The 10,024-nt window shown below is 43.5% G+C and overlaps 1 protein-coding gene across 1 annotated transcript; it reads right to left on the reverse strand.

Annotated features, from left to right (window-relative positions):
• Positions 1–1,054: 1,054 nt before the first annotated feature.
• On the reverse strand, positions 1,055–9,805 carry slc35c1 (solute carrier family 35 member C1). The gene is made up of 2 exons (XM_052029598.1): positions 9,117–9,805; positions 1,055–5,294 (listed from the first exon to the last, which is right to left on the reverse strand). The coding sequence occupies exons 1-2, from the start codon at positions 9,628–9,630 to the stop codon at positions 4,735–4,737; spliced, it is 1,074 nt and encodes a 357-aa protein (XP_051885558.1). The 5' UTR covers positions 9,631–9,805; the 3' UTR covers positions 1,055–4,734.
• Positions 9,806–10,024: the final 219 nt, after the last annotated feature.

Consider the following 10,024-nt stretch of genomic DNA (forward strand, 5'->3'; position numbering starts at 1 on the left):
GCTCATTCAGAAAGTCAGGACGCATAGGATCCAGGGAAACTTGGCTGTGTGGATTCAGAATTGGCTCACCCATAGAAGACAGTGTGGTTGTAGATGGAGCGTATTCTGCCTGGAGGTCGGTGACCAGTGGTGTTCCGCAGGGATCTGTTCTGGGACCCCTGCTCTTTGTGATTTTTATAAATGACTTGGTTGAGGATGTGGAAGGGTGGGTTGGTAAGTTTGCAGATGACACGAAGGTTGGTGGTGTTGTGGATAGTGTAAAAGGTTGCTGTAGGTTACAACAGGATATTGATAGGATGCAGAGCTGGTCTGAGAACTGGCAGATGAGTTCATCCTGGAAAAGTTTGAAGTGATACACTTTGGAAGATTGAATTTGAAGGCAGAATACAAAGTTAATGGCAGAACTCTTAGCAGTGTGGAGGAACAGAGGGATCTTGGGGTCCACATCCATAGATCCCTCAAGGTTGCCACGCAGGTCGATAGGTTTCGATTTAGTTATTTCAAATTAAGTTTCTCTATGGAGTTTGTGTCTAGACCTTGATGGTTTAAACTGTTACTTCTCTCCCGAGTCACACGAACCATTTCATGATACATTGCTGTAAGGTAACTGTGTAGGTCTGAGACCTGTCCTGCAGTGCAACTTCATTGTGCATTTCCACAGTACGTCGCATCGCTCTTCACCAATCATAGTTGTGCACACACTGTGGTATCTCAGCATCACGCCACGTCATCGAGCGTGAGCCAAACTTCTTCAGCAGGACACACAGTCTAGAGATCTAGGCATGTCTCCCCACGTACCATGTAGTGATCAGGTTAGCAAATGCAGCTCTTTTAAAATGGTCATAGGCAAGGACAGACACTTCACCACAAGAATATATTGAACTACACTTGTCCTGGCTTTAACTTCAAAATCAAATTAATATCTGTTAGCAAATAATAGCCAGATATTCAAGTCATTTAATACCATTTAAGAACATTTTTTTTAAAAGCTTCCTAATCAATGGAACGACTTCCCATGTGTGATCTAGAACATAAGATATCTTTATTAGTCACATGTACATCGAAACACACAGTGAAATGCACCTTTGTGTAGTGTTCTGGGGGCAGCCTGCAAGTGTCGCCACGCTTCTGGCGCCAACATAGCATGCCCACAACTTCCTAACCTGTACGTCTTTGGAATGTGGGAGGAAACCCACGCAGACACAGGGAGAATGTACAAACTCCTTACAGACAGTGGCTGGAATTGAACCCGGGTGGCTGGCACTGCAATAGCATTACACTAACCGCTACACTACCGTGCCTGCACAATATGCAATTGAAATTACCATTTTGTCTCTTCAGAAGCTCTGTATCGAACAGTAAAGATTTTCTAGAGTTGCCATAAAATCAATAAAACATTTTAGTGATTACGTAAATCGCAGAAACATCAAAAAACTTCCCAATATGTTGTGCCTTTGTTCATTTATCCCCCATTCCTAAATAAACAACCTGTGGTTGGACTGACGGGCTGTGTCAAAGTTTAGTTTCGTTTTCCCATTAAAATTTTATTCCTTGACCTGCAGCAAATCTCCAGAATTCACTTCACTCCTTTTTCTTTTAAGCTGCAGTTGATGTTTGACCGATACCAATCCCTTTGTGCTTAAGGTAAATCATTCTTTGTACATCTTGTTCCAGAAAATGGCAAATAAGCCCAAATGTGTTGAGTCCAGGTCTCTGACGGACAAAGCATTAAGTGCAAATTGTCACAATGCTGCATGCTTGCAGATAAGTGCTTGGGTTTTGAAGCTGCTGCATCTCTTGCCCTCTCTGAAGTTCAAAGTCATCATCAGCAGTTTGGAAAGAAGAAAATCCATCATGGCTCTGTTTAGGAGCTCAGGGGGTTGATTTGTCTCGTTTTACACCTGCACAGAGGAAGCTCACAAAATCAAAATCCACGCCATCTGGCGTAATGGCAGAACCTGCAGATCAAACTCTTGTTTCATTTGTAAGTTTTGACCTTATCTCCCCATTCAAGCCTGCCAGAACATAGAAGCCTACGGACCAAATGTTGGTAAGTGGCATTAGCATAGATGGATACTTAATGGTCAGGACTGACAAGATGAGCTGAAGGATTCTACGACTCCAGTAGCAGAACACCATTGAACACTGGCAGCTGCAGCACTGAAAGTTGTGAATTTAAGACCAACTAGAGAGTTGGGCATGAAGCTCTAGGCTGGTACACTAGTGCGTAATTAAGGGACCGCTAGACCATTACACACATTGTCCTTCAGATGTCGAACCAGGTGGAAGATCCCATAGTACTACCATCAAAGAGGGATGGTGCATCATTCCATTAATCTGATCATCGTCACATTGCTGTTTGCAGGAACCTGCTGTGCATAAATGATCACCATGCTCCACACATCACAACAGTTCCTACGCTGCTGTAAAAGGAGTTGGCGGGTGCAAAGTAATCAGAACATCTTGAAGGTGCCACGTCTTTCTTTAGTTTGTTACACAAAGGTGTCAGTGTACACCTGGAGGCACTTCCTCTCATGGTGTTCACAACTGATCCTGTTTGGAGGCAGTATACCAGTTTGAATGTTTAACAATTCCCAGTCTAATCCACTGTAGAATTCCCTTGTGTTTGCCTATGTAACCACAGAACCTTTATTGGTGTTTGTTGTTTATAAAACCATGAGCAGAATCAGGCCATTCAGCCCATCAAGTCTGGTCCACTAATCAATCATGGCTGATTCTTTTTTCCAACCCCATTCTCCAGCCTTCTCCCCATGACCTTTAACCCCCTCACCAGTCAAGAACCTATCAATCCCTGCCTTAAATACACCCAATGACTTGGCCTCCACAGCCCTCTGTGGTAACAAATTCACCACCCTCTGGCTGAAGAAATTCCTCCTCATCTCAGTTTTAACAGGATGTCCCTTTATTCTGAGGCTGTGTCCTCAGATCCTCGGCTGTCCTACTAACGGAAACAGCTCCACTTCCGCTCCATCCAGGCCTTTCAGTACCCGGTGGGTTTCAATGAGATTCCACACCCTCCCATCCCATCCTTCTGAACTCCATCGAGTACAGGCGCAGAGACACCAAACACTCCTCAAACATTAAGCTTTTCATTGTTGGGATCATTCTTGTGAACCTCCTCTGGATCCTCTCCAAAGCCAGCACATCTTTCTTTAGATACAGAGCCCAAAATTGCTTAAAAATGATATAATTGTGGATATGGTAGTGTAATGGCTGCATTACTTGACTAGCCACCAACTCAAATCTCACACTGCAGCTTGGGAATTTAAATTCCATTAATTAAATAAATTTGGAACTAAAAAGCTGGGATCAGCAAGTGGCCATGAACCTAATGAACTGTTTTAAAAGGAAGTCTGATGTCCTTAACTGCTCTGCGACTCCATACCACATCAGTGTAGTTAACCTTTAAGACACTAGGATTGGCAAGCCATCCTTTCAATTCAAGGTAGTTCAATAAGTGCAATCAAACCCACATCACACCAATGGATAATACAAACAGTAAAATTGTGAACATCGATATTGAATATAAACACAAGTAATTCTTTGCTGAAATTTTTTTTTCCCAGCCAAAAGGATTGAAAATTGTGGTAAAAGGTTTTATTTTCAGATTACCAAAAGACCATTAAATTTTTGATTAACAGGCTTAGACCATTGCATGGCATGTATTGAAAACCCCAATAATGAAACAGTATTTTTCCAACTCAATAAGTTTACCCTTTCCCGTGAAAATATAAAAGTGTTTTAAGCAATCAAATTACTGCAAGATAAACTTGCAAGAGATTCTCTCAGTTCCCCTTTATCCTGAAGGAATTAAGAATGCTCTTTACTGTGACTGTTACAAAAGACGAGATGGAAATGGATCTTCTGTCCCTTCCACTAAACAGACACGTATAGTAGCAGCCGTACATTGTATTCTATTCAGGAAGTTGTTTATATTTTAAGAACTGAAATTCAGAAGTTCGTTATACTACTACATTGCACCATTCCCCAAGGATGAATTTCTAACCCAATGAGTACATCAGGAGCCAAAATAATCCTCCTCTTGACCATCCTTCACCTTTCCCAATTACAGGAAACCCCAATCCAACGATTGCAAAGACAAGGACAGGGCAAAAGCAATGACCGCTTGCACAACAGTGGGAGTGTGAGAACAAAGAGACCAACTAGTTTACAAAATGCTCATGAACAAGAGCTATTCCCCAGGTTACACTGCATGAACAAAGCAGTTTTCCATTTACTGTATAAAACAATCTTGGTCAACTGCAAGGAATTTCAGAAAAAATTGAATAACTAGATTTAAGGAGTGGTGTCCTAAACATCTTCGCAGCGGTTCCCGGTGAATCAACCCGTTACAAGTGGACAAGAGTCGGCAATCCAAGTTTTAAAATTGGCAGTGACTCCTTTGACGACGATGATTTAGTGGATGGTGGGAGTGATGACATGGTGCTTCTCAAGTTTACCAGTCATTAGCCTTGAGGACCCACTGCCTTGAGTGGGCAGATGGTTGAATAGGGAGCTGTGCAAGAGCATTCCAGTACTGTCCATCTTGCCTTGCAGGGGAGATAGCTAGAAAAAACAGGGGTGGGGGGGGTGGGGGGGGTGGGGAGTGCTGCTGCAAAATTTCAACTGTTTGGCAATTTCCATTCTCTCACCACTCAGGCTCCCCTTCCTCACAAACTTCCACTGTACATCCAGTCTAATGGAATACTCTTTCTAGACTCTAGCTTCATTGCTCTCGTGGCTCTTGCTTAACGTTTGTTGCTGCACCTTCTTCATTTCAAGTCCTTTCACCCAGGTGTAGGCAAAAGAACCAAAGAGGACCAGCAGGTTACTAGTCCACCAGAGAGCGGTCTTGACCTCTTCATAGTAGGACACTGCCAGGACGGTTTGTGTACAAGCTTTGGCAGTACCGGAGACATTATGGGTCAATGGGCTGGTGAATTTGATCTGTAGTCCTGTGACATATCCGATGGCAAAACCAAACACACCTCCTAAAATCATCACTGCCCAGAAGTGGTAACTGCTGAGCTTGTCAAAGTTAAACAGTATTTTCAGTTCCCCAGTGACTGCAATTAATGGAATGAACAAGATGCAAGCATTGACGTTGTTGTAGTAGGTTAGTCTCCAAATACTGCCGTCCACGGCTGGCAGAACCTTCTTTGTGTAAATGGCGTTCAGCGACACACACAGACTGGCCATTACGCCAAACATCACTCCAATCCACGACAGACTGCCTGTCGCACCCTCCTGATTTATTCCCAAGCAAAAACCACCTGCAAAGAAATGACATAGTCATACACAAGAGGCTGAAAACATCGACATTTTTAATAAAGAGCCAGCATCCTTCCATTATTTATGAAGGCATGGGTTTGGTTATGGCATTGTTGATACCATAGTCTTGATTCAGTGGTCAGTGTTGAAAGGAGAACTCCTCCAGCCACTCCATTAAGAATAGAGATTTGATGGGGTTACTAAGCTGCCTGCGGCTGTCGAGTCAGGAATTAAGACCTCAGGTTTAAGCCTTTCGGCTTAAGAAACAGAGAGAAGGAAGAAAAGCTACACCGTGATCTGCAGCAACCTGCAATGCACTGAGGGGGTAGTGCAAGGAAACCCAAGTCATTTCAAAGTTGAACAGTATAAATATTTAAAATAATTTTCACGGAGCATGGCGACTCTTTGCAGCTGCTTTCAGCAGATCAACTCATTATATTTTTTATTATCATTACCTCAATGTACTTATGCATGGAATCACAAGAGACCGCAGATGCTGGAATCTGGAGCAACACGAAAAGTACCGGAGGAACTCAGCAGGTCAGGCAGCACCTGTGGAGGGAAGTGGACAGTCGATGTTTTGGGTCGAGATGAAGGGCCTCGACCCAAAACATTGACTGTCCACTTCCCTCCATAGATGCTGCCTGACCTGCTGAGTTCCTCCAGTGCTTCATGTGTTGTTTATATATGGAATGATCTGTCTGCATGGAATGCAAACAAAAGCTTTTCACTGTATCCCAATTATAGCTATGCAGACATTGTGGGATACAAGTCTGATGAATTGAGTAGCCGCTTATGTTCTAAGATCAGCAAATTTGGAATTCTTTACCTATTTTTTTTTTGAGATCAGCTTCCTGTGCCGTCTTTAAGGACAAAATCATTTTGCTCCCTAATACTTGTAACATTTTACCACTGTGGGTATTTTGGCTGTCTTCATTCTGCTCCCCACCAGACACCAATGCATCATCTCAAACACCTCACCTACACAGTTCCAACAAAGCTCAACACAAGATCATGGAACAGCAGCTTATCTTCTGACTAGGTACACTGCAAGCGTCCGGACTCAATCTTGTTGAGCTTAATAGTTTCAGGTAATGAATATTTCCATCATACATTCCATTTTCATTGATAATCTTAAATATTTTTTCTGCATTTACATTCCATTTAGACTTGTTAGCTTGCATTACCATCCCTCTAGCTGTTCAATCCTTCCTGCCTTCCACCCTATCACAGACCTTTCCTTTTTACTGCTTCGTCTCCTATGTCTTTCTCTGTATTTTAAAACTGGTTTAAAGATGAGAGGTCATTTACTCGGAACGCTTCTTTCTCCACAGATGCTGCCTGACCCACTGAGCATTTTCAGCATTCAGGGTATTTTGCCTTCTAACTCTGCACTGAATCTCAATCTGAACTTTAGAAGTTATTCTTCAACTGCAAGTCAGGGGCTTTATTCTCTCTGTATTGCCTCTGGAGCTGGTCCTTCATCTATCAAATGTGTTCTTTAAAAATACCAAAATTTGAGATAAAAGACAAGAACTCTAAAATCGTATTTACTGCACAAGAGTTAGGAACATAGATCAGGGCAGACCACCCAGTCAGTCCATTCCACCGTTCAATTAGATTGTGGCTGATCTGTACCTGGTCTCTATTCTGCTCACTTGACTCCACACCCCTTAATAATCCTGACAAAAATCTGTTTCTATATAGACTAGAGCACCAGGATAGGAAACTTGTACTGCGAATTTATCGGAGAAATCACAAATGCTTTCCCCAGAGGAGAACTATTCCAGTCAATTGTGTCATTACTAAAGACCTTTTGGCCAGGACCTTACTGAAACTATTAACTTCCATCTTTTTAAGCAAAGATTGCTGTGAATCATTAATAAAAAAATCTACTTTATTGAATAATTAATTTACATCAATACCTCAGGATTTTCACAACATGTCAATGCAAGATGACGTTAGCTTTTCTTGCTGTAAAAATAATTGCTTCTCTGTTCATCGATATCCTAGGGGAATTAAGGAAAAAAACCAATGCAGTCTGGCATCCCCATGCAATGTGGAAAATTGTTTAGATAGGTCTTTTTCAAAAAAAGAGTAAACCAAATCTAGCTATTTATCACACAGTCTATCTGCAATCATGGGCAGAGTGCTGGAAGGTGTTGTTGACTGTGCTGTCAAGAGGCACTTACTCACTAATAACCTTGTCACCGATGCCCAGTTTGGACTTTGCCAGGACAACTTGCTTCCGGACCCTCTCACAGATTTAGTCCAAAAATGAACCAATGAGGTGACTTCCAGAGGCGAGATGAGAGTGACTGCTGTTGTTGCCAAGGCAACACTTAATTGAGTGTGGTACCAAGTTTTTAAAGTCAACAGGCATCAAAAGGGAAAATACTCCAGCAGTTGGATTACTCCAGCGGTTGGAGTATTATCTTGCTCAAAGGAAGCTGGTTATGGTTGTTGGGAATTAAATCTTTCCTGCCCCAGGATATTACTTCAGGAGATCTTCAAGATAGTGCCTAGGTCTGACCACCTCTGCTTCATTGATGACCTTAGTTCCACCATAAGGTCAGAAGCAGGGATATTTGTTGATGCCTTGTACAATCAAAACATTCATTCCCTCCTTTACCACTGCTGCAGTGCGTGTCCAGTCTACAAACACATTGCGGTTACTCACCTGGGCTACTCCAATAGCACCTTCCAAACCAGCAGCATCTACCACAGAGGGCAAGGGCTTCAGGCTCTTGGGGTTGCTACCACCATCATGCTACCACGTGGGGCACCTTCCTACCTTGGAAATATTTTGCTATTCCTTCCTCATCATTGATTTTCAGTCCTGAAACTTCCTATCAACAAAGCTGTGGGAGCATCTCCACCTGATGGACTGGACCTTCACCAGAAGATACCTCATCCCCACCTTCTCAAGGGTAATTTGGGATAAGTAATAAATACTGGCCTTGCCTGCCATACCCAGATCCTGAAAAATGAATAAGATTTTGCATGTATATAACACCTTTCACATTAAATAGTCCAATAATATTTCATACCCAATAACTATTGCTGTGACAGTAACTGTGGCAATAATTACAGTAACTGTGGCAACAATTTGGGCTCAGCAATCGCACAATCATCAATAAGCAGTAAGATATCTTTATTAGTCACATGTACCTCAAAACACAGTGAAATGCATCTTCTGCGTAGAGCATTCTGGGGGCAGCCCACAAGTGTCGCCACGCTTCCGGCACCAACATAGCACACCCACAACTTCCTAACCCGTACATCTTTGGAATGTGGGAGGAAACCCACGCAGACACGGAGAATGTACAAACTCCTTACAGACAGTGGCCGGAATTGAACCTGGGTTGCTTGTGCTGTAAAATGTTATGCTAACCACCACACTACTGTGCCTGCCATTAGGACATGTTTGTTTGGTTTTGGTCAAAGATATATGTTGTCCAGGATACTTTGCAAGGTCTTTGACTAATTAACATGCAAACAGGCATGAACCAGTTAAGCTGAAAGTCCTGTTCTGTGCTGTATTACTCTAAATCTCTCAGCCCTTACCCTAAACCTATGTGCTCTAGTTTTATTTCCTGTAGTCAATCCCATCTATATCCTTCAATTTTACATACCTCTTTCAGGAACCCTCCAAACCTCCTCTGCTCCAGGGTAAACAGACCCAGCCTCTCCAACATCTCCTCATAACCGAAACTGCTCCATCCCAGGTAACATCCTGACGTCCATTAATTACCCTGGGGAAGTTTTCTAAGCAAACACACACACACTCACTGAATTACTATACGGTTGGCTTTGATGATTACCTATGATGATACCACAGCACAGTATGGCTCGGAATGAAGTGGTCTGCTTCAACAGTGCATAGGACAACAAGACGTTGAAGACGGTGGTCAAGGAACGCCCAACGTTGTAGAAAGCCACCCCGACGTACTTCAGGCAAAGGTTATTAAAGGTGATCATCCCGATGAAGACCACGGAGAGTGGAAGAACCTCCCTGGAAACCTTGAGGTCGAAGGCAACGGACGGGAACTCCACCAGCCTGGGAGACAGTGTGGCCAGCGACTTCAGGAGGAAGCAGAGGGACACTGTCACCAGGCACTGGAAGCAGGTTACAAACAGCGGTGCGTCCAGCTGCAGAGCGGGGCTGGCCAACAGGTACTTATTGACAAAGATCATCGTGATCGATACGAACCAATACACGACCACCACACAGGTGATTTTCACCGCCTTCGCCGCAAACGACTCGGAGCTGCCCTGCTCCATGTTGGACAACGCCATTTTGAGGATATGGGATCGCTTCAAGGAAGTAATGTTCATGGTTACAGCAACAACACTTGTGATCAAAGGCACGCCATGCAAGGGTATTATTTCTTCTAATTTTAAATACAAATATATTTAAAGCGTAATAATTAAAATAAGATTTACTAATGCAAAAAAAAAATAAAATCCAGGCTCAGGACACTACCCACAATTATAACCAAGCACTGCCGGCTTGGCGCGCCCCTCCACTTCCGGGTAAGGTATCAATTTCACGGTCGCCTAGCAACCGGCGTTCCAATGGGATTCCACGTTCCCGCGTCGGGGAGCGCAGCCGGGCCGGGAATCGCTGGGTCGTTGCCATCTGCCGGGCTGCCCACAGTTTGGGTTTGGGGCTCCCTGGTCCTGGGACGGGAGAGGCGTCGCATCAATAAGTGCCAGCCGCTCCTTCCAC

Source organism: Pristis pectinata, chromosome 14 (assembly GCF_009764475.1).
Source record: "Pristis pectinata isolate sPriPec2 chromosome 14, sPriPec2.1.pri, whole genome shotgun sequence".
Lineage (NCBI taxonomy): Eukaryota > Metazoa > Chordata > Chondrichthyes > Rhinopristiformes > Pristidae > Pristis > Pristis pectinata.

Bases quoted from the DNA above. Each gene is read 5' to 3' on its own strand.
- slc35c1 (XM_052029598.1), bottom strand. From the start codon at position 9,630: ATGAACATTACTTCCTTGAAGCGATCCCATATCCTCAAAATGGCGTTG. The intron at 5,295-9,116 runs GTAATCATCAAA...ATTTCTTTGCAG, and splicing joins GTGCTGTGGTATCATCATAG to GTGGTTTTTGCTTGGGAATA.